We start from the raw sequence: 25,015 nt of genomic DNA, 5'->3' as shown, positions 1-25,015 counted from the left end.
TTTCCCGACCGGATGGAATTCTTCCCTCCCTTTCCTCGGCCTGGCTTTTTGTGTGTGCAATGGCTCCGGACTCCGGTTCCTTTCCCGAAGAGCCGCTCTTAAAGGTGCTACCCTTAGACGCTAGGGACCGGGGCACCCAGCGCTGTCGCCTGGGCCCGGCCGCCTTCCGCGCCTTGGGCGCACACTTGGACTCGGCGGTGAACATCTCTCTGCCTGACGGCGGCTCCTGTCTCTGTACCGCCTGGCTGCGGCGGGACGGAGCAGACGGCTTTGTGCAACTGGATCCGCAGTGTGCGAGCCCCGGGACGGCTGTGGGGGCTTCGAGGTTCAGGGGCAGTCTCCGCTTAAGCAGCCTCCGCCTAGTGACCTGCCCGTCCCTGCGGCTCCTCACCGTGTGGCCGGTGTTGCGGGAGCGGGCGGGCGCACCCGGTGCCTTAAACCCAGCCGCGGTGCTGGAGGCGGCGCACGAGCTTCTGAGGAACCGACCGGTCTCCCGGGGCCACGTGGTGGTCGCTCCACCTGGGGCCCCCGGCCCCGTGGCCGCGCTTCACATCGTCGGCGGCGCGCCCAGCCCGGATCCGGCCGGGCGAGTCACCCCTCGCACCCGCATCAGTCTCAGCTCGGTGCCTCCGTCGGAAGCGGAACGGCAGCCCGAGGTGCCCCTAGGGGGTCTTTCGGAGGCTGCCGACTCGCTGCGGGAGCTCCTCCTCCTCCCGCTCCGCTACCCCCGCACCTTGGCGGCCTTGGGGCTAGCAGTGCCTCGCGGGGTGCTCCTGGCGGGTCCCCCCGGAGTGGGCAAGACTCAGCTAGTGCGGGCCGTGGTCCGGGAGGCGGGCGCGGAGCTGCTGGCAGTGAGCGCCCCCGCGGTCCAGGGCGCGCGGCCCGGGGAGACCGAGGAGAACGTGAGACAGGTCTTCCAGCGCGCGCGGGAGCTGGCCAGCCGCAGACCCACCCTCCTCTTCCTGGACGAGGTGGACGCCCTGTGTCCCCGGCGGGGCGGCCCACACCGAGCGCCCGAGAGCCGCGTGGTGGCCCAGGTGTTGACGCTGATGGACGGCATCAGTGGGGACCGCGAGGTGGTGGTGGTGGCGTCCACCAACCGGCCGGACGCTCTAGACCCAGCGCTGCGCCGACCGGGGAGGTTTGACCGAGAGGTAAATAGGCCCGGGCTGTCAGCCCCTTGTCCCTGCAACCAAGGCCTCTTCTGGCTCGGTTGCCTGCCCCGAGGGCCACTTAGGTTTGGCTGTCAGACTGGAGTGGGGTTTTTTGTAATGCAGAGAACACGTTCTCTGTCCTTGTGCGATCTGTGAGCCAGGACCCATTTTACCCCACAGTCAGATTGTTGGGAGAAGCAAGGTAGCCTTTAGAGATTAATTTTGTGCAGGACCCAAGTCGAGTACAATCAGTAATGTTAGTTTTTAAGGCAACTAGGTCAGCTGTAAGCATACCGAACTCCTGTGGATTTGGAGTAAGAATTTATTTAAAGTAGGATAGCCTCAAGAAATAAGTTTTTGAAATAAAAAGGGAGAAGGCATGAAAGAACTAAAGCAAAGCAGGCAATAACTCTTCCGGATTTATTCATTCCTTGTCAGGACGCTAACATCCTGTCCCACAGGTGAGAAGTTACCCACAAGTGCTCCCTGAGTTGCCAGAAGGATTGAGTATTCAAAGGTGTCCTTTATTTTATAAGCTTTAGTCCCAAATTGATCCTTTATTAAATAGGTTGAATAGTGATTAAGTGATGTTTAAACTTTGTGTTAATATTCTGAGGAGATGATAATTGCACACTTTTAGCTTAATCTGTGCAGAACTTGATCACATTTCTTTTTTTGTACTATCTAGTACTTGTCTCCTGAATAAAATCCTTAAGGGCAGGGACCTAGACTATCTGCTATACTATTGCATCCCTGGCTCACAGAACTTGGCAAGTTTTTATAAAAATAACAAAATGTTGTTAAATGAATTACAGAGGGCCCCCAATTTACAGTGGTTCAGCTTGGTGGTTTTTCAGCTTTACGATGGTCTGAAGGTCATATGCGTTCAGTAGAAAACATATTTTGAATTTGATCTTTTGCCAGGCTAGTGATATGCAGTAAATGTTCTCATGGTGCTGGATAGCCATGAGGTCATGAGGGTAAACATTGAACATACTGACCACCATTTTATACCAATGCAAACATTCTGTTTTTCACTTTCAGTACGGTATTCAATAAATTCTATGAATAGTCAAAACTTTTTTTTATGAAATGGACCTTGTGTTAGATGGTTTTGCCCAACCATATGCTAATGTAAATGCTCTGAGCACATTTAAGTTGCCTAGGCTCAGTTGCGATATTTAGTAGGGTAGGTATATTAAATGCATTATCCACTTACTGTAATTCGAATTTACAATGGATTTATTGAGGGGCGCTTGGCTGGCTCAGTGGGTTAAAGCCTCTGCCTTTGGCTCAGGTCATGATCTCAGGGTACGGGGATTGAGCCCCGCATCGGGCTCTCTGCTCAGTGGGGAGTCTGCTTCCTCCTCTCTCTCTGCCTGCCTCTCTGCCTGCTTGTGATCTCTGTCTGTCAAATTTAAAAAAAAAAAAAAATTAAACAAACAAACAAACAATGGATTTATTGGGATGCAGCCCCATCTTAAACTCAGGAAGATCTGTATGTAGTTTTCATTATGCAACTACCTAGCCATGGTTACTACTCTGGAAAATTAGGATTTTAATATATTGAGAGTCTGTGGTATTCTTAAGAGTACATAGTTCTGCTTCCAAATTTGTTTACCCAGTTAAACACATTTGAGGGGATAAAAATACTACATAATATTCTAAACTGTGGAAACTTTAATTTTTCTTTTTTTCCTTTGCATACAGGTTGTCATTGGGACTCCCACACTTAAACAAAGAAAGGCAATACTCCAAGTGATTACCTCAAAGATGCCCATCTCCAGTCAAGTCGATTTGAGCCTCCTTGCGGAAATGACAGTTGGCTATGTTGGTGCAGACCTGACTGCACTCTGTAGGGAGGCTGCCCTGCATGCTCTCCTTCATGGTGAGAAGGTAGGAAGAAATGATGTATGAGCCTGTATGTTGATCTTTTCATTACTATAACGAATTTGGGGATTAAAACAAGTAGTAAGTACATTTTCTTGCAATTTGTGATAACTTCCACAGCTGTTTCTTCCTTTTTTTTTTTTTTTTTTTTCTTACATATATTTTTATATCTCACCTTCGTGGGACTAGCATTTGACTGAAGGTGGGAATAGAGGACTGAGTCTCCCAGGTCTGTCAGGGCATGCTCCCTCATTTCCACAGTAACTCTCTACTGCCAAAGGCCAGAGCAGCCAGGAAAAAGACAGTGTGGCCCGAGAACAGTCAAACATTTTTCTTTTTAATTTTTCTTTATTTTGAAGCAATTTCAGACCAAGAGAAAGTTGCAAAAATAGTACAAAGAATTTCTGTATATATTTTACCCAGATTCCACAAATGTAGCACTTGACCAGGTTTACTTTATCTTTTTCTCTTTATCTGTGTTTTTATATAACTTTACATATAGATAAATCTCTTTTATGTATGTATATTTTTTTGTATGAAACATTTCAGAATACACTGCCACCATGATGGCCCTTTAGCCCTAAAATCTTATATGTATATCTTCTAAAAACAAAGACTTTACCTGCAGTACAATTATCAAGATGAGGAAATTAACACTAACACAGTACTTTTACCTAATATCTATAGACCTTATCCGGGCGCCTGGGTGGATCAGTGGGTTGAGCCGCTGCCTTCGGCTTGGGTCGTGATCTCAGGGTCCTGGGATCGAGTCCCGCATCAGGCGCTCTGCTCAGCAGGGAGCCTACTTCCTCCTCTCCGTCTACTTGTGATCTCTCTCTGTCAAATAAATAAAATCTTAAAAAAAAAAAATTAATTAGTGTCTAGGTACCCAACATCTAATGCTGCTAGTAGTTAGGGGGGAAAAAAAGCACTATTTTAAAAAATTATTTAATAGTGCTCTTTATGAGAAGTTAAACTAGATAAAAACATAAAATAAAAATTGCCTGAAATGTATCTCTCAGAGATTACAATTTTTAGGAACGTTGTTCATAATAGCTCTATACGTATATATGCACTTACATAATCTTAGGTAAATGGGATAATACAGTTTGTTGTTGAAAATGGGAATTTTGGAGGGTGCCTGGGTGGCACATTCAGTTAAGCGTCTGCTTTCAGTTCACGTCACGGGATTGAGTCCCACACTGGGCTCCCTGCTCAGTGGGGAGTCTGCTTCTCCCTCAGCCTTTCACCATGTTCTCTCTCGCTCTCTCTCAAGTAAATAAGAGAAATCTTTAAAAAAAAAAAAAATGGGAATTTTTTGACAACTAAATGGTCAGAATTTGATATGAGGGTAAATCTTAAATATAATACAAATATTACAAATACAAGCAGTTTTTAACAAAAAATCTGCTTCACTAGAATGATAAAGAAATTACAAGAAAGATCCTCCAAAATATAATCTTAAAGTGAAGATGACTTTTTTTTTTTTTTTAAAGATTTTATTTGTTTATTTGACAGACAGAGATCACAAGTAGATAGAGAGGCAGGCAGAGCGAGAGAGAGAGAGAGAGAGGGAAGCAGGCTCCCCGCTGAGCAGAGAGCCCGATGCGGGACTCGATCCCAGGACCCTGAGATCATGACCTGAGCCGAAGGCAGCGGCTTAACCCACTGAGCCACCCAGGCGCCCCTGAAGATGACTTTTTAAACATTTATTTTAGAGAGAGAGAGAATGTGCAAGGTGCAGGGTTCAGAGGAAGGAGTCTTAAGCAGACTCCATGCTGATCTTGAAGCTCAAGGCAGGGCTGAACCTTACAAACCTGATTTCAATACCTGAGCCAAAACCAGGAGCCCTATGCTTAACCAGCTGCAACATCCGGGCACCCCAAACATGGCCTTTCTGTTTTGTTTCGTTTTTAAGATTATTTATTGTCAGAGAGCAGCACAAGCATGGGGAGAGGCAGGCTCTCCAATGAGCAAGGAGCCCAATGTGGGACTCAGTCCCAGGACTCTGGGATCATGACCTGAGCTGAAGGCTGCCACTTAAACACTTGAGCGACCCAGGTGTCCCTGGCCTTTCTAAACACAACATAAAACCTAATGGTCAAAAAGGAAATGATTTAATTTGGTCATTTGGGGATGGGCAAATAATAAACAAAGACAGGATAAAAGAGAGACTGGAAAAAATACTTTTGGCCCATGACAAAAGGACCAGTAACCTTGATAAAGAATTCTCATAAATCAGTAAGAAAAGACCAACAATCCAAGAGAAAATGGGTAATAAAATAAGAATAGGTAGTAGACAGTAGAAGGATTACAAATAGCTAGTAAACATGAAAAATTCTCAACTTTACTTTCTTTAAAAGTTGGTCTTGGGGTGCCTGGGTGGCTCAGTCAGTTAAGCAGCTGCCTTCAGCCCAGGTCACGATCCCAGGGTCCTGGGATCAAGCCCTGCATGGGGCTCCCTGCTCGGTAGGGAGCCTGCATCTCCTCCTTTCTCTGCCCCTCCCCCTGCTTGTGCTCTTTCTCTCAAATAAATAAATAAAATCTTTAAAAAAAATTAGTCTCTTTCAGGGGCTAGCCTGACTGTCCGACTCTTGTTATTGGCTCAGGTCCTAATTTCGGGATATAAGATCGAGCCCCCCCTCGGGTGTGCTCAGTGCAGAGTCTGCCTGAGATTCTCTCTCCTTCCCTCTCCCACATGCTCGCTCGCTCTAAAATAAATAAATCAGTCTTAGAAATATGTGCTGCAAAAGTGAACAATAAATGAATAAATCTTTAAAAAATTGATCTCTTTCAGCTTTAACTCTTTATTTTGAAATAATTAAAAAGTTTAGGGACGGGCGCCTGGATGGCTCAGTGGGTTAAGCCGCTGTCTTCCGCTCGGGTCGTGATCTCAGGGTCCTGGGATCGAGTCCCGCATCGGGGGGGGGGTCTCTGCTCGGCAGGGAGCCTGCTTCCTCCTCTCTCTCTCTCTGCCTGCCTCTCTGCCTACTTGTGATCTCTCTCTGTCAAATAAATAAATAAAATCTTTAAAAAAATAAAAAGTTTAGGGAAAGTTGCAAAACAGAGAAATCCTGCTAAACCCTTCATTCAAATTCATCAGTTTTTAACATTTTGCCAAATCAGTTTTATCACTCTCTCTTTCTCTCTCTCTTCTCTAAATGTATGTGTATACACACATTACTTACTTTTTCTGAATCAGTTGAGGATGGGTTGCATACATCATAACCCATTATCCATTTTCTAAGAAAAAGTATGTCCCCATACGAGACCACAGTATGGCTATGTATCATCATTATATTCAGGAAATTTAACACGGATACAAAACATGAGCTCTACTGCCCATACTCTGATTTTGTAGTTGTCTCTGTCTTTTGGGTTTTTTTTTTCCCTCTAGTAGAAGATCTAGTTCAGGATAACATCATGTTTAGTTTTTAGTTTCTTTTAGTCTATAATTCTCCCTTAGCTTTTTTTTTTTTTTTTTTTTTTTTTTTTTAAAGAAGGAGAGAAAGTATGCAGGGCCAGGTGCAGAGCAGGAGAGAGATCATCTTAAGCAGGCTCCATGCCCAGAACCTGACACAGGGCTTGATCTCACAATGGAGGTCATGACCTGAGCCAAAACCAAGAGTTGGAAGCTTAACTGACTGTGCCACCCAGTTGCCCCAGCTTTTTTTTTTTTTTTTTTTTTTTTAAGATTTTATTTATTCATCAGAGAGGGAGAGAGAGACAGAGGCAGAGGGATAAACAGGCTCCTGATGCGGGGCTTGATCCCAGGACCCTGGGATCATGACCTGAGCCAAAGGCAGATGCTTAACCAACTGAGCCACCCAGGTGTCCCCATTTTTTTTTGAGATTTTACTTATTTATTTGACAGAGATCACAGTTAGGCAGAGCAGCAGGCAGAGAGAGAGGAGGAATCAGGCTCCCCACAAGAAGAGAGCCTGATGTGGAGCTCAATCCCAGGACCCCAAGACCATGACCTAAGCCAAAGGCAGACGCCTAACAACTGAGCCACCCAGGCACCCCCCCCTTTTTTTTTAAAGATTTTATTTTTTTATTTAACAGACAGAGATCACAAGTAGGCAGAGAGACAGGCAGAGAGAGAGAGGGAAGCAGGCTCCCTGCCGAGCAAAGAGCCTGATGTGGGGCTCAATCCCAGAACTCTGGAATCATGACCTGAGTCAAAGGCAGAGGCTTTAACCCACTGAGCCACACAGGTGCCCCTCCCCCCACCCCCCCATTTTTTTTTTTTAAAGAGATATTTTACATTGACAGTTTTTAAGGATGTAGGTCCGTGATTTTATAAAATGTCTCTCAATATGGGTTTGTCTAATAATTTTTCATGGGTTTATTTAGGTTTTTTTTTTGCTTACACATTCTGGTTTGGGATACTCCATAAATGTTGGTATCCTTTTTTTTTTTTAAAGATTTTATTCATTTATTTGAGAGAGAGACAGAGAGAGCATGAACGAGGAGAAGGTCAGAGAGAGAAGCAGGCTCCCCGTGGAGCTGGGAGCCCGATGTGGGACTCGATCCCGGGACTCCAGGATCATGACCTGAGCCGAAGGCAGTCGTCCAACCAACTGAGCCACCCAGGCGTCCCTGTTGGTAAAGATTTTATTTATTTATATGACAGAGAGAGATCACAAGTAGGCAGAGAGAGAGAGAGAGGAAAGCAGGCTCTCCGCTCAGCGGAGAGCCCGATGTGGGACTCGATCCCAGGACCCCGGGATCAAGACCTGAGCTGAAGGCAGCGGCTTAACCCACTGAGCCACCCAGGCGCCCTGTTGGTATCCTTCTTAAGGTATCACATGTGAAGGCCCAAGCTGTCTGTCTGCCCCTCCTTGCTGTCCATAATTGGTGATTACAATCAACCAGTCAGGGTTTTGTCCCATTTTTCCACTGTATAGCTGCTATTTTTCCCTTTGTAACTAAAAGAAATCTATGAGGAAGCCCTTTGAGATCATGGTTCTTGTAAAACTTCCCCTACCCTTGTTTTACATCTGTGGATGATTCTTGCCCTGAGCAGCTTTTACTATATGTGATTGTAAAAATGATTTTCTGATTCCATATTCCCTCTACCTCACTCTATTTTTTTTTTTTAAAGATTTTATTTATTTATTTGACAGAGACACAGCGAGAGAGGGAACACAAGCAGGGGCAGAGGGAGAGGGAGAAGCAGGCCTCCTGCGGAGCAGGGAGCCTGACATGGGGCTCGATTTCAGAACCCTGGGATCATGACCCGAGCCAAAGGCAGACACTTAACCAACTGAGCCACCCAGTGCCACTACCTCATTCTTGATTAAAGAAATTAGTATAATAGTACCATTTCCTCTCTCACACTGGCAAACATTTAAAAGTTTGGTAATGCCCCGTGCTGGAGAGGGTATAGGAAGAAGAGCTTTGTATTAACGGTGCAGCTTTGAAGGCGGTGTGATAATACTTGTCACAATCGTCAATGTGCATTCTACTCGGAGGAAATATAAAAATACTTGAACATGTGCACAAACATTTTCAGCTGTATCTTTTTTTCAATAACAAAAGACTGGAAGCAATCCAGTGTTCAACAGAAGGATGCAGTTAAATTATGGTACATTCATACACCAGTGTCTTTTGCAGTTGTCAAAAAAAGTTAGGTTGAACTAAATTGATAGGAGAAGATTTCTAATATAAGTGAAAAAGAGTACAGGTTAATTTGTATAGTAGAGTCCTGCTTATGTATCTGTTTGAAAGGATGTCCTATGGGGCGCCTGGGTGGCTCAGTGGGTTAAGCCGCTGCCTTCAGCTCAGGTCATGATCTCGGGGTCCTGGGATCGAGCCCCGCATCGGGCTCCTTGCTCAGCGGGGAGCCTGCTTCTCTCTCTGCCTCTGCCTGCTTGTGATCTCTGTCTCTCTCTCTCTCTCTCTCTGTCAAATAAATAAATAAAACCTTTTTAAAAAAAAAAAAAAAGAAAAGAAAGGATGTCCTATGTACTGCTGGAGTACATAGGAAACGGTTGACATCCTCTAGAGATGAATAGTGGGGAGAGCTGGGGGAGGAGACATTTTATATATGTAAAATTTTTTTATAATGATAAAAAATTTATCTTTTTTTTTAATTTTTTTTAAGATTTTATTCATTTAGTTGACAGACAGAGATCACAAGTAGGCAGAGAGGCAGGCAGAGAGAGAGGAGGAAGCAGGCTCCCCACTGAGCAGAGAGCCCGACACGGGGCTCCATCCCAGGACCCTGGGATCATGACCCTAGCCAAAGGCAGAGGCTTAACCCACTGAGCCACCCAGGTGCCCCAAGATTTATCTTTTTTTTTTTTTTTTTTTTTAAAGATTTTATTTATTTATTTGACAGAGAGAAATCACAAATAGACGGAGAGGCAGGCAGAGAGAGAGAGAGGGAAGCAGGCTCTCCGCCAAGCAGAGAGCCCGATGCGGGACTCGATCCCAGGACCCTGAGATCATGACCTGAGCCGAAGGCAGCGGCTTAACCCACTGAGCCACCCAGGCGCCCCAGATTTATCTTTTTTAAGATAATCTTTTATAAGATCATTTATATATTTATTTATATATATATATATATATCATTTATATATTTATTTATATATATCATTTATATTTATAAAAATTTACCTTTATAGTTTTATAAATTCAAAAGAAGGGGTTTTTTTTTGTTTGTTTGTTTTTTAAAAAATAAGTGGGGTCACCTTGGTGGCTCAGTCATTGAGCGTCTACTTTCAGCTCAGGTTATGATCCCAGAGTCCTGGGATCAAGCTCCACATCAGGCTCCCTGCTTAGCGGGAAGCCTGTTTCTTCTCCTACTCCCCCTGCTTGTGTTACCCTGTCACTGTGTCTGTTTTTAAGATTTTATTTATGTGAGAGTGAGAGAGAATGAGAGAGAAAGAGAACATGAGAGGGGAGGTCAGAGGGAGAGCACACTCCCTGCTGAACAGGATGCTTGACGTGGGACTCAATCCTGGAACTCGAGGATCATGACCTGACCTGAAGGCAGTTGTTTAACCAACTGAGCCACCCAGGCGCCCAATAAATAAAATCTTTAAACAATAATAATAATAAAAATAAAAAATAATTTTGCTCCTGTAGCACAAAAAAGGCCCATGTAATTTTTGGTCTGATTTTGTTTTTGGGCATATTTCTTCAGAACAAGGACAGCCCAGCTGTTGATGAAGCAGACTTCCTTGAAGCTTTTAAAAAGATTCAACCTTCATCATTTCGAAATATCATTGGACTGATGGACATCAAGCCTGTTGACTGGGAGCAAATTGGTGGCCTTGAAGATGTCAAACTGCAGTTAAAACAGGTGATCTAGAGAGTTCCCTTATGCCAGTAGAATGGTTGGGTTTAATGTATCACTTTTATGATGAAGACAAATGATACTTTCTGAGACTATCTTGCTGCCATCGGTCATACATCCTATCGTCACAATCCAAGGAACACTTTTCAGTCCTGGCTTAACTGGCCTTCTCTAGGCATCAAATACCATTTTGCATACCTTCCTACCTCACACTTGTTTTGCTTGTTTTTGCTTTAAAGGCTTTATCATGTAGAAAGGGGTCAGCAGGAGAGTAAATATTTTAGGCTTTGTGGGCCATCCAGTGCCATTGCAACCACCAGCTCTGTCTTAAGGCCACAGAACCAGTGATAGATAATGCAAAATCAGTATTTGTGTTCTAGTGGAACTTTATTTATGAACACTGAAATCACATTATTTTCACATGTCACAAAGTATTTTTTTTGAGCATTTAAAAATGTAAAAATAGTTCTTAGTTTGTGTGTAGTAAAATACAGAATTTTAGTTTGTAGGCCTGAGTTTGCCCTGGGACTGGTAAAAGCACAAAATTACACAGTATGACCTGGGTCTGCTTAAGGACACAACTCTCCAGATGCTGTCACTTGGCATTTCAGTTTCAGAAGTTAATCTTGTTAATTTACCTTCAAGTGATCCTGCCATAAGGAATTAGGTTTCTCTGACTGTATGTATAAAATACTGATTTATAAGTATCATTATAATTTATTCATCTTAACTAGAAGCTGTTTCTACACTGAATCATAGAATCCTTGTGTCCATGGATCAGTGCATTTGTGATATTCCCTAATTTTTTACATACATTGTCTCACTTAATCTTCAGGAAGTACAGGAGAGATTAGCCACACCTTCCTGTTGTAAACGCTCTTTCTTCAGCTTTGAGATGTTAAGCTTTCCTGCCTTTCTGAACGTTCTTTTCCATACCTTAAATGTTAGTGCTCCAAGCTCCTGGGAGGCCTCTTGTTGTGTTCTGTGAGCCCATGATCTTAATATCCAGGGCTTCGACTGCCCCCTGAAAATTGTTAACTCGAAAATCTTCATATCCAGTGCAGATAGTTCTTTTGAAAAATCTTCATATCCAGTTCAGATAGTTCTTTTGATCATCAGAATTGCTTAGCTGCTTGCCTACCAGGTAACTTACAGGGATCTCAAACTCAGCATGTCCAAAACTCAGCTAATGAGTCCCACCTCCATATCTGGATTCCCTGCCTCTGAATACAGACAGCCACCTGTGTCCTAAGTCAGAAACCTGTCTTCTAGAAGCAGTTGGGTGGCTCAGCTGGTTGAGTGTCTGACTCTTATTTTCAGCACATTCCTGGGATCAAGCCCCATATTGGGCTCTGTGCTCAGTGCAGAGTCTGCTTAAGATTTTTTTCCCTCACTTTCCCTCTTTCTCTGCTCCTTCCCCTCCCCATGCATGCTCTCTTTCTCAAATAAATAAAATCTTAAAAAAAAAAAGAAAAGAAAAAAGAAACCTATCTTCTAAATGCATGGGTCATGTCTTACGTATGTGTAACTTCCCCTCTGGATTTAGAGCATAGTCCCTGCATAAAAGAGTTACATTTTATGTTGCAAGTCCATCCCTTTGACACCATTGCCACTGCCTGTGACACATCTGGCTTTATTATTTTTGTAGTCTGAGTCATTGCAAGAGACTTCTAACTGGTCTTTCTCCTCTGGTTTTATTTCTTTCCAGTCCATTTTCCATACTGCTTCCTCAATGTTAACTAAAACTTTCAAGGTGCAACACAGTCTGACTCCTTCTACTTCAACTCTATTGTTCCTTGCTTCCCTTATTCTCCCCTCTGTTCCTGCTTACTGATGATATGAATTAGAGTTTCATGTGTCTCTGCATATTGTTCCTTCTCTGTGGAATGCCCTTTGCTGGTCTCATTGTGAGTTTACAATTCTGTCTCTCCAACTAAAATCTGGATTCCCATGGTCCAGGGATGTTAGCCTTTTTTGTAGATAGGCAGTAGTTAAGAGTTTGTACTTCTTGATCTACACTGCCTGGGGTTCTCAGTTCTGCCTCACTAGAAATAAGACTTGGGCAAGTTCCTTAACTTTTGTAAGTCTGAGCGTCTGCATCTGTAAAATTATGATGATAGTAAAATCACCTACCTCAGAGATACAGGAGACCTGTTTACTATTGAGTTAAAATTTGTGGAGCGCCAACTTCGTGAAGGTGACATTCTGTATGTGGCTTTTTTTTTTTTTTTTAAGATTTTATTTATTTATTTGACAGACAGAGATCACAAGCAGGCAGAGAGAGGAGGAAGCAGGCTCCCCGTTGAGTAGAGAGCCCAATGTGGGGCTCGATCCCAGGACTCTGGGATCATGACCTCAGCGGAAGGCAGAGGCTTTAACCCACTGAGCCACCCAGGTGCCTCTGTATGTGGCTATTTAGAGTGAACTTTATTTATGTTCTACCAGAAGCAGAATGACAAACTCAGCATGGAAAAATAAATACAGTTAGTGAATGATTAAGTGCTCCCAAAGTAAAAGATGGGCAGTAGTGTAGAGTGGCTGGGAGAATGTGGGGTGGGGGGCAGGAAGAGTGTGTTCTGCTTTAGAGTGGTTAGTGAAGACTTTCCAAGGAAATGACATTTGAGCTGAGACTGAATGATGAGGGGTGGCCACACAGAACTTGAAGGAGTGTTCAGACAGAATAGCAGAGGTCTGCGATAGGAATAGACTGAGGTGTTTGGGAAATAGGCTATGTAAGGCCTTATAATCACTGTAGGAAGGATCTGGATTTTGTTCTAATTCTGATGGGAGGTCATTGAAGGATTTTAAGTAGGATATGATATGACCTGACTTAGGTTATAAGAGCACTGGTACTGCAAGAAGAATGGACTGTATTTCCAGCTCAAAGCAGATACCTAAGAATTGTTGAGTGAACAAATGAATTTACTGAATTATTTGTGATGTTTAATCTTTATTCTAAAATAACTGTCTCTTTTTGTATACCATCTCTTTTTGTGTACCTGCAGAGTATTGAGTGGCCTCTAAAATTCCCTCGGGAATTTATCCGGATGGGCCTGACACAACCAAAGGGAGTTCTCCTCTATGGTCCCCCTGGATGTGCTAAAACCACCCTGGTCCGGGCGCTGGCCACAAGCTGTCACTGCTCTTTTGTTTCCGTGAGCGGTGCTGATCTCTTTTCTCCTTTCGTTGGAGACTCAGAAAAAGTCTTGTCTCAGGTTTGTTTATTTTCCTCCATGTAGATAAGTGTCCTATTGAATTTTCTTGGCATGCCTTAAGGATAAACCTTAGTTATTAAAAATATTACTGGCCTTTTTATTAATTAGAAAAGTTACATACATTTTTATAGAAAATACAGGAAAGTGTTAGATAAGAAATCCTTTGTAATCGCTCTACTTACTGTTAACATTTTGGTGAGTTTGCTTCATTTTTATGTTTTTCTTTTAAAATTGAGGGTAGATTATGGGGTGCCTGGGTGGCTCAGTCAGTTAAGTGTCTGCCTTCAGCTCAGGTCATGATCCCAGGGTGCTGGGATTGAGTCCCACATCGGGCTCTCGGCTCATTGAGAAGCCTGCTTCTCTCTCCCACTCCCCCTGCTTGTATTTCCCCTCACTATGTCTGTCTCTGTCAAATAAGTAAATAAAATCTTTATTAAAAAATAAAATAAAAATTGAGGGTAGATTATATCTTTATCATGGTTTTTTAATCATCACTTTCATTTATTTTTTTTTTTAAGATTTTATTTATTTATTTATTTATTTATTTGACAGACAGAGATCACAAGCAGGCAGAGAAGCAGGCGGAGAGAGAGGAGAAAGCAGGCTCCCCGCTGAGCAGAGAGCTCGATGTGGGGCTCCGTCCCAGGATCCTGGGATCGTGACCAGAGCTGAAGGCAGAGGCTTAACCCACTGAGCCACCCAGGCGCCCCAATCATTATCACTATTAAAACTCCATAGTATTGGGCGATCTCTGTCTGTCAAATAAAATAAATAAAATCTTAAAAAAAAAAAAAAAACTCCATATTATTAAATATTTTTTGAAAATACGATTTTTAACCTGTATGTAATACTGCATTGTTTCTTGTTCTATTTATTCATTCCCTAGTTCTTGAACATTTAGCAGCTTTCTCTCTTCGTATTTTAAAAATTATAAGTAGTAATGCAGAAAGCATATATTCACTGGAATATTAAATAATGTGTGGCTTTTCAATAATTTTATTTTCCTAACCAAAGGTATTCCGACAAGCAAGAGCAAATACTCCAGCAGTTGTGTTTTTGGATGAGATTGATTCAATCTTGGGCTCTCGATCCATCAGCAAAACAGAATGTAATGTTCAAGAACGTGTTCTTTCTGTTCTTCTGAATGAATTAGATGGTGTGGGACTAAAGACTACAGAGAGAAGAGGAAGTAAATCAGATCAACAGGGTAAATACAAGGAGCTGAAAAAAAAAGAAGAGGTATTTATTAGCCAGAAAATGCCCAAAACCCAGGCCAGCATTAAATACAGTGCATATACACTAGCTTTTCCTATGCTGGATAAATCTCATAGAAGAAGTTACATAATTTCAGCTTGACTGTATTTGGATATCTATAGACCTAAAAACTGTGATTTGGCTGGGAAGGAGGTAAATTTTATAGTAAGTTACCTTAAATATATATGAATGAATTTCATTTTTCCTAAGATTTAGAAAAATAATTTTATACATACTGCTAATAGAAAAGGGAGTTGATTCTTAATTTTATTTCTTGTAGAACCAGTGTTCATCCCTTTCTAAAAATTTTTATATGAAACAAAACAAAACATTGTTATTACCAATGATCTTAGTAATTTAAAACTTCTAATTTTCTTGAGGAATGGGTTTCCTTAGTTACAATGAAATTAAAATGACCTTTGGAAGTCCCTTTCTCCCTTCTGAGTCTCTTTCTAGATAGAATTTGATATCCTTAAGTTTTCTAGTGAATAATTTTTTATTCTTTCCTCGTTTTTTTAATCTTGTTTGCCATTTGAAAAATCATTCCATGGAAGGAGAATCTTACAGCTTCTTAAGAACATAGAACACTAGAATTTGAAGAGTCCCTAAGGTTTTCTAATCAAATTTTGTCATAATGCAGGAATTCCTTCTACAGAATCTGAACAGTGATTAGTCAGCCTCTGCTAAAAAACTTGCAGATACAGGGAATTCACTACTTTGAGAGATCACATTACTGGAGAACCACTCTGATTATTCAGTTCAGTTTAAAAGAAATTTTTTTAAAATTCCAGTGTAGTTAACATACAGTATTATATTAGTTTCAGGTGTATGGTATAGTGATTGCACAATTCATATATTATTCAGTGCTCATGGAGACCTGATCCCCATCACCTACTTCTTCCCCCATCCTACCACCTCCCCTCCTCTCTGTCCTCTATAGTTAAGAGTGTATTTTTTGGTTTGTCTCCCACTCTCTTTTTTCCCTTTGTCTGTTTTGTTTCTTAAATTCCACATATGAGTGAGATCATACAGTATTTGTCTTTCTCTGAATGGCTTATTTCACTTAGCATTATACTATAAAGCCATCCATGATGCAAGTGGCAGGAGTTCTTTTTTTTTTTTTTTTAAGATTTTATTTATTTATTTGACAAACAGAGATCACAAGGAGTCAGAGAGGCAGGCAGAGAGAGAGGAGGAAGCAAGCTCCCCGCTGAGCAGAGAGCCCGATGTGGGGCTCGATCCCAGGACTCTGAGATCATGACCTGAGCCAAAGGCAGAGGCTTTAACCCACTGAGCCACCCAGGTGCCCCGAGTTCATTCTTTTTTATGGCTGAGTAATATCTGTGTCTGTGTGTGTGTGTGTGTGTGTGCGTGCACGTGCGCGCACACCACATTTTCTTTATCCATTCATCTATTGATGGACACTTGGGCTGCATCCATAATTTGACTCTTGTGAATAATGCTGCAGTAAACATCGGGGTGCATATATCCCTTCGAATTAGCGTTTTCATAGTCTTTGGGTAAATACCCAGTAGTGCAATTACTGGATCATAGGTTACTTCTGTTTTTAATTTTTTTAGGAGCTTCCATACTGTTACCAAAGTGACTGTACCAGTTTGCATTTCCACTAGCAGTGCAAAAGGGTTCCTTTTTCTCTACAACCTCACCAAGACCTGTTGTTTCTTGTGTTTTTTATTTTAGGTATTCTGATAGGTGTGAGGTGATACGTCATTGCGGTTTTGATTTGCAGTTCCCTGATGATGAGTGATACTGAGCTTCTTTTCATGTATCTGTTAGCCATCTGTATGTCTTTGGAGAGATGACTGTTCATATCTTTTGCCCATACTTAAATTGGATTATTGTGTATGGGGTTATATAAGTTATTTATATATTTTGGGTATTAATCCTTTATTGGATATGTCATTTGTAAATATCTTTGCCTATTCAGTAGGTTGTCTTATAGTTTTGTTGATTATTTTCTTTGCTGTATAGAAGGTTTTTTTTTTTTTTTAAAGATTTTATTTATTTGACAGAGAAAGAACCCAAGTAGGCAGAGAGGCAGGCAGAGAGGGGAGGGGAAGCAAGCTCCCTGCTGAGCAGAGAGCCCGATGCGGGGCTCGATCCCAGGACCCCGAGATCATGACCTGAGCTGAAGGCAGAGGCTTAACCCACTGAGCCACCCAGGCGCCCTGAGGGTTTTTATTTTGATGTAGTCTCCCAGTAGTTTATTTTTGCTTTTGTTTCCCTTGTATCAGGAGACAAGAAAGACGCTGCTATGGCTCATGTCAGAGAAATTACTACCTGTGCTCTCTTAAGGGATGTTTATGGTTTCAGGTCTCACATTTAGATCCTTAATCCATTTTGGGTTTTTTTGTGTGTGGTTTAGGAAAGTGATCCAGGGAATGCGTGGGTTGCTCAGTGGGTTAAGCCGCTGAGTTTGGCTCAGGTCATGCTCCCAGAGTCTTGGGATCGAGTCCCACATCAGGCTCCTTGCTCAACGGTAGCCTGCTTCTCTCTCTCTGCCTCTGCCTGCTACTCTGCCTGCTTGTGCATGCTCGCTCACTCTCTCTCTCTCTCTCTGGCAAATAAATAAACAAAAGAATTTAAAAAAAAGAAAGAAGGTGGTCCAGTTTCAGGGTTCCTGGGTGGCTCAGTCAGTTAGGCATCCAGCTCTTGATTTTAGCCCAGGTTATGATGTTCAGGTCATGAGATTGAGCCCTGTGTAGGGGTCTGAGCTCTGTGGGGAATCTGAAAAGATTCTTTCCTCCTTCTCCCTTTCCCTCTGCCTCTCTATCCATTCACATGCTCTCTGTCTCAAATAAATACATTAATCTTTTTTTTTTTTAAAGGCAAGAAAGTTTCAGTCTTTTGCATTTTTGTTGTCTAGTTTACCCAACACCATTTGTTGAAGTGCCTGTCTTTTTCTCATTACATATTCCTAACTCCTTTGTCAAAGATTTGTTGGCGGTATAATTGTGGGCTCATTTCTGAGCTGATTTTTGGTCTTTCTGTTCTGTTTTATAGATCTATGTGTCTATTTTTGTGCTAGTACCACACTGTTTTGATGACGACAGCTTTGTAATACAATTTGAAATCTGGAATTGTAATGCCTCCAACTTTTTTTTTTCTTTTTCAAGATGCTTTGGCTATTCAGGGTCTTTTGTGGTTCCATACAAATTTTAGGATTGTTTTTTCTAGTTCTGTGAAAAAAGCTGTTGGTATTTTTATATGGATTGCGTTAAATCTGTAGATTGCTTTGGGTAGTTCTTCAAATCCATGAGCATGGACGATCTTTCCATTTGTTTATGTCATCTTTGATTTCTCTCATTGCTGTTTTATAGTTTTCACAATACAGATCTTTCACCTCTTTGGTTGAGTTTAGTCCTAGGTATTTTATTATTTTTGATATAATTGTAAATGGGATTGTTTCCGTAATTTCTCTTTCTGCTGCCTCATTACTAATGTGTAGAAATGCAACAGATTTCTGTACCTTGATTTTGTATCCTGTGACCTTACAGAATTCATTTGTTAGTTCTGGTGGTTTTTTGGTGGAGTCTTTAGGGTTTTCTGTATATAATATCATCTCATCGAGTCTTTAGGGTTTTCTGTATATAGTATCATCTCATCTGCAAATAGTGGAATATTGGTTTCTTCTTGCCATTCTGGATGTCTTTATTTCTTTTTTTTTTTTTTTAAGATTTTATTTATTTATTTGACAGATCACAAGCAGGCAGAGAGGCAGGCAGAGAGAGAGGAGGAAGCAGGCTCCCTGCTGAGCTGAGAGCCCGATGGGGGGCTCGATGCGGGGCTCGATCCCAGGACCCTGGGATCATGACCTGAGCAGAAGGCAGAGGCTTTAACCCACTGAGCCACCCAGGCACCCCTCTTTTTGTTGTCTGAGTGCTGTGGCTAGCACTTCCAGCACTGTCGAATAAAAGTGGTGGAGTGGACGTCCTTGTCTTATTCTTGACCTTAGGGGAAAAGCTCTCAGTTTTTAAACTATTGACTATGATGTTAGCTGTGGGGTTTTTTAATATGGCCTCTATTATGTTGAGGTCTGTTCCCTCTAAACCTATACTTTGTAACCTACACTTTGTTAAGGGTTTTTATCATGAATGGATGTTGTGCTTTGTCAAGTGCTTTTCCTGCATCTTTTTTTTTTTTTAAAGATTTTATTTATTTATTTGACAGATCACAGTAGGCAGAGAGGCAGGCAGAGAGAGGGGAAGGGAAGCAGGCCCCCTGCTGAGCAGAGAGCCCGATGCGGGACTCGATCCCAGGACCCTGAGATCATGACCCGAGCCGAAGGCAGCGGCTTAACCCACTGAGCCACCCAGGCGCCCTTCCTGCATCTTTTGAAGTGATCATATGGTTATCAAACTTTTTCTTACTGATGTATCATGTTGATTGATCTGTAAATATTGAACCACCCTTTCATCCTGGGAATAAATCCATTTGATCATGATGAGTCATTTTTTTTAATGTATTGTTGAATTTGGTTTGCTAGTATTTTGTTGAGGATATTTGCATCTAATGTTCATTAGAGATACTGGCCTTTAATTCTCTTTTCTTGTGTATCTTTATCTGTTTTTGGTATCAGGGTAATGCTGCCCTTGTAGAATGATTTTGGAAGTTTTCCATCCTCTTCTGTTTTTTGGAATAGTTTGAGAATAGGTTTTAACTCTTCTCTAAATGTTTGATAGAATTCACCTAGACGCCATCTGGTTCTGAACTTTTATTTGTTGGGAGTTCAATAATTTTGAATGCTCAGTGTGTGTATGGCTTTGCACTGGCTGCTTTTTTATATTTCTTACCTTTATCTAGGATTTATACATCTGCAGCTTATGTTGTCATATTTCTGCCTTTCGAGAGAAAAATAAATAAGAAGCAAAGTAATTCTCTCTCTTGCAGGACATGAGAGCCAGAGTGATTCATAACCATACATCTCCACCTGTTAGTCATATGCTTTGTCTTTTCAAATCATCCACTTAGGTTATAATCATTCTTTGGGGCTCAGGTGCATTCAGTAGGTGTTCTCTGCTGTGGTGGTATAAGATTTTCCATTGGTTCTCATGTGGACAGATGTCCCTAAAGAACGGCCAGTCCCTTCCCCACACACAAAGTAGTTCTTTGATTAATAATTTGTTTTAGCATATATTGATATCAAGAAGGTGGTCTGGATAGGAGGTATAAGTCAGTCCCAAGAAAAGATTGCTTATTTAAAAATAAATGGACCATTTGATTTATAATTTGGCCAGCTTACTGACATTACTTTGGGTTGGTGTTTTTCCTCAGAGTTTCAAGAAGTTTTTAACAGAAGTGTCCTGATTGTTGCTGCAACAAATAGACCTGATATGTTAGATGATGCCTTGTTACGACCTGGAAGATTAGATAAGATTATTTATATTCCACCTCCAGATGAAAAGGTAATCACTGTATATGTTTAATCTTTGTGGATTCTGAACAGATCAATATCTAAGCTTTAAGGAGCCTAACAATTGAATTTCAAGCTAAATATATATGTATGTGTCTTAAACTGGGTTTTGCAGTCTTCCCTTGCTTGATGTCCTTCATAAAATCTTAATTTTGATCTGCTTTTGCCGGATTCTCTAGGCATATCTTCAGAGAAACATATGCCTATAAGTAAAGTATTACCTTATTTCACTGTGTGGCAGACTGAAAATACCAAGCTTGTTACAACTAGAATGGAGGAATCCCAAAGTGTTAAAAGCATTTTGGAGATGATTTGCATCAGTATCCGTATTTTACAGTGGGAAGGTCTGAGATTAGAGAGATTACACAGTGTATCCATAGTCTAAGAATCACTAAATCTTTGCCCTTAACATCCACAGCCACTGGCAGGGAATGGTTAAAAACAAAGATGAACTTTTTCCTTCCTTCCTAAAAAAAAATAAATAAATAAAAATTAAAAATTAAATACTATTTATTTTTAAATCGTGTCTAGATAATTCATGTTTTTGCTTCTTAAGCCATGTCTGATAACACTATTTGTACCCAAAATAGGGACTCATGTTTCTAAAAGAAATTTATCTACAATTGTCTATTTAAAAGAAAAATTTTTTTAAAGATTTTATTTATTTATTTGACAGAGATCACAAGTAGGCAGAGAGGCAGGCAGAGAGAGAGAGAGGAGGAAGCAGGCTCCCTGCTGAGCAGAGAGCCCAACAGGGGCTTGATCCCAATACCCCGGGATCATGACCTGAGCCGAAGGCAGAAGCTTTAACCCACTGAGCCACCCAGGCACCGCTAAAAATTTTAAAAATATTAAAATTAATCACGTAATTTTTGGGGTGCCTGGGTGGCTCAGTGGTTGAGCCGCTGCCTTCGGCTCGGGTCGTGATCTCGGGGTCCTGGGATCGAGCCCCGCATCGGGCTCTCCTCAGCAGGGAGCCTGCTTCCTCCTCTCTCTCTGCCTGCCTCTCTGCCTGCTTGTCATCTCTCTCTGTCAAATAAATAAATAAAATCTTTAAAAATAAATAAATAAAATAAAATAAAATAAATCACGTAATTTTTGCCATTATCATATGAGCCATTGAGTTACTCTGTCTTACTCTTCAGAAATGATTGTTTATTAAATAAATATATACACTTCCGGTGCAGTATGCCAGGAAACACTAACTTAAAATGTTTTAATACAGATTTGTGTCTAACATAAATGTTGTGAGATTATAAACATATTGTTCTTAATTTTTTTTTTCCAGGGTAGGCTTTCTATTTTGAAAGTCTATACAAAAAACATGCCAATGGGGCCTGATGTTTCCTTAGAAAACCTAGCAGCAGAAACCTGTTTTTTCTCTGGTGCTGATCTTGGAAATCTTTGCAAAGAAGTAAGTTAATTAGTGAGGGAATGTATGGTTGACAGTATTTCTTCAATTATTCAGTTCTTCATTTGCCACTTTCCTAATGGCGCAGGGGAGAATGGGGCACAAACTAGTCAGCTGTAAGAGAGAGGGAGCAGGGGACAACAGCTGGAAGGACTGTCACCCAAACAATTCCTCAGATACAAGGTAGCAACAAAGGAGAAGAAGATTGTACAATAGCCATAGGTCTAGTACGTAAACAAGAAGGAATGTGAGTCAGATGTTGGTCACAAGTTTTAGAGGTAAACAAGGTAAACAAGAAGAAGAGCAAGGTGTGTCTGGTCCACAGCTTGGATTTGTAGTTGTGCTAGCACACTTAAAGGGATTACCTTAACAGCAGGCTTTCTCTGAGGTGCAGGAGACAGGGAAAAAGGGAAGCAGGTGGTGTCCTGCCCTGAGCTGGCGGGCATCCCCAGCTACTTGGCTTCAAGGGCGTGTATCATCCCCTCCACCAGAGGCCTGCTGCTAGTACTTGGTTTTTCTCAAGGTCATCCTTAAGCATGCTTGCGTGACCAGTACAATTCTTCATTAGTTATTAAAGTTATATTTTGAGCAGTATATTATTCTGAGTGACGATTGCATTCATTCACTTGGCAACATTTACTGAAAGACCTCCTATGTGGCAAACACTGTATAAGGTGAAACAGACAGATAGGGACCTTTTCTTTCCCTTCCCAAACTTACAGGTTTGTGGCAGGTTGCAGAGAGGCAAATTGTCATACTGCATTGGCAGTTGAAAATATGTAGTGAATCAGGAAGTTTAGGGTGTTGTGGGAGCACCTGGGAAGGATATGGACCCAGACTTGGCATCAGAGAAAGCTTTCTGAGAGAAGGCATGTGTAAGGGGAAATTGGAAGGATGATGAGAGAGGTAGGCTAAGGGAGGGAACTGGGGGTGGCATTGAGGCAGAGGGAACAAAATGCAGGTGACTCGAGTGAGAGATAACATGACACTACGGAGCTGGACAGTGGCCAGATCACACAGGTCCTTGTAAGCCATTTTAAGAGATTTAGACTTTGTTTTGAAACCAAAAGAAGCCATCATAGGTGTTTCCCTTTCCATAAACTTTTATTAAATGTGCTATTCAGAAAAATGCACGAATCATCAGGGCATAGTTAATTGAATTAACATAAAATGAACACACTTGTTTAACTAGATAGAGAACGTTATCAGTGCCCTGGAGGCTCCTCTTGGGGCTTTCCCAATCTTCCTTCCAAAAGGGAACCACACTCCTGACTTACAGCACTGGAGATTAGTTTTCTCTGCTTTTGAACTTTATATAAATAGGACTATATATACTTTTGTATTTGCTTTTTTAACTCAAGATTATGTTTGTGAAGGGGCGCCTAGGTAACTCAGTTAAGTGTCTGCCTTCCGCTTAGGTTATGATCCCGGGATCCTGGGATGGAGCCTCCCATCGGGCTCCCTAATCAGCAGGAAGCCTGCTTCTTCCTCTCCCACTCTCCCTGCTTGTATTCCTTCGCTGTCTATCTCTCTGTGTGTCAGATACATAAAATCTTAAAAAAAAAAAAGCATGTTTGTGAAATTCATCTGTGTTTTGCATATAGGGGTAGTTCGCACATTTCCATCACTTTGTAATATTCTAGTTTAGGAATATACTGCAGCATTCATCCATCTTTTTGGAACATTGTTCATAACAGAATTTATAGCAAAAAAGTAACCCAAACTACTTTTTTGTTACAAATTCAGCTATGAATAGTCTTGTACATGTCTGTTAGTACATATGTGTACTTACCTCTGTCACATATATATATATATGTGTGTGTGTGTGTGTGTATATATATATATGTATAAACCTACAAAGAGAATTGCAGAGTTACAGAGAATGTGTTTGGTCTTATGCTTTGTGATCAGTGCTGTGTCCTGTTCAAAAACTCCTACTGTAGGGGCGCCTGGGTGGCTCAGTGGGTTAAGCCACTGCCTTTGGCTCAGGTCATGATCCCAGGGTCCTGGGATCAAGTCCCGCATCGGGCTCTCTGCTCAGCAGGGAGCCTGCTTCCTCCTCTCTCTCTCTGCCTGCCTCTCTGCCTACTTGTGATCTCTCTCTGTCAAATAAATAAATAAATTCTTTAAAAAAAAAAAAAAAAAAAAACTCCTACTGTAAGGCCAGGAGTATAGTCTCTCATCCTTAAATATATAAATGGGCTCATACTGTGTATATTTTGCTGCAACTTGCTATTTCTTTTTTCCCATTTAAGGGTAGAATTTAATGTAGAAGAAATAGTTTGTTAAGACAACTTTTCATTTTTTTTAATAAAACTTAATTTTATTAAAATTACCTTATTTAACTTTTTCATTTTATAGTGTCATGAATATGGGAATTCTAAGAAGTGGGATTGAAGTTTTTACCCTCAGATTTTGAAGTATTACCATAAATTATGGGGCACCTGGGTGGCTCCATCAGTTAAGCAACTGCCTTTGGCTCAGGTCATGATCCCAGGGTCCTGGATCGAGCCCCACATCGGGCTCCCTGCTTAGCAGGTTGTGGGGGGTGGTCTGTTTTCCCTCTCCCTCTGCCCCTCCTTTGTGTTCTCTCTGTAAAATAATTTTTTTTTTTAAAGATTTTATTTATTTATTTGACAGAGAGAAATCACAAGTAGGCAGAGAGGCAGGCAGAGAGAGAGAGAGGGGGAAGCAGGCTCCCTGCTGAGCAGAGAGCCCAATGCGGGACTCGATCCCAGGACCCTGAGATCATGACCTGAGCCGAAGGCAGCGGCTTAACCCACTGAGCCACCCAGGCGCCCCCTGTAAAATAAATTTTTAAAAATCTTAAAAAAAAAAATTTTTTTAAAGAAGTACATTAATTATTTCCTGTTGTTTTTCTCTTATAGGCTGCCTTGCTGGCTCTGCAAGAAAATGGATTAGAAGCAACCACAGTGAAGCAAGAGCACTTTATAAAATCACTGAGGACTATAAAGCCATCCTTAAGTCATGAGGATTTGACTTTATATGAAAACTTATTTCAGAAACCAGGATTTTCTAACTTAAAGGGTGTATAACCATTATATCCCTGACCAAGGATTAACTGCCCTATAGTTTGCAACTTCGCACTTTTAGAGTTTGTGTAGTTTCCTGTAAATAAGAGACTTTATACCTAATAAGCTAAAAAGCATATTAAAATATCATAACTTGGGAAGAAAGTATATGTATGTTGACTTTTTTGAAGATTTTACTTGTCAGAGAGAGCACAACCATGGGGAGTGGCAGGCAGAGAGAGAAGTAGGCTCTCTCCACTGAGCGGGGAGCCCCATGTGGGGCTCGACCCCGGGGACACTGGGATCACAACCTGAGCCA

The 25,015-nt window shown here is 41.5% G+C and overlaps 1 protein-coding gene across 2 annotated transcripts; it reads left to right on the top strand.

Moving 5' to 3' along the window:
* Positions 1 to 24,864, top strand: SPATA5L1 (spermatogenesis associated 5 like 1). 2 transcript variants are annotated; one of them, XM_044230699.1, is made up of 8 exons: positions 1 to 1,154; positions 2,865 to 3,050; positions 10,198 to 10,356; positions 13,356 to 13,565; positions 14,580 to 14,772; positions 20,115 to 20,245; positions 21,542 to 21,667; positions 24,553 to 24,864. In XM_044230699.1, the coding sequence occupies exons 1-8, from the start codon at positions 60 to 62 to the stop codon at positions 24,718 to 24,720; spliced, it is 2,268 nt and encodes a 755-aa protein (XP_044086634.1). In that variant the 5' UTR covers positions 1 to 59; the 3' UTR covers positions 24,721 to 24,864. The 2 variants fall into 2 exon arrangements, with proteins under 2 accessions (XP_044086634.1, XP_044086635.1); XM_044230700.1 differs by lacking the exons at positions 21,542 to 21,667; positions 24,553 to 24,864 and having other exon boundaries at positions 14,580 to 14,804; positions 20,115 to 20,239.
* The last annotated feature ends 151 nt before the right edge of the window (positions 24,865 to 25,015 follow it).

The sequence above is a fragment of the Neovison vison genome, chromosome 13 (assembly GCF_020171115.1).
Source record: "Neovison vison isolate M4711 chromosome 13, ASM_NN_V1, whole genome shotgun sequence".
Taxonomy (NCBI): Eukaryota; Metazoa; Chordata; class Mammalia; order Carnivora; family Mustelidae; genus Neogale; species Neogale vison.
The sequence above is the reverse complement of the archived record's forward strand: the minus strand, read 5'-3'. Positions and strand labels throughout refer to the sequence as shown.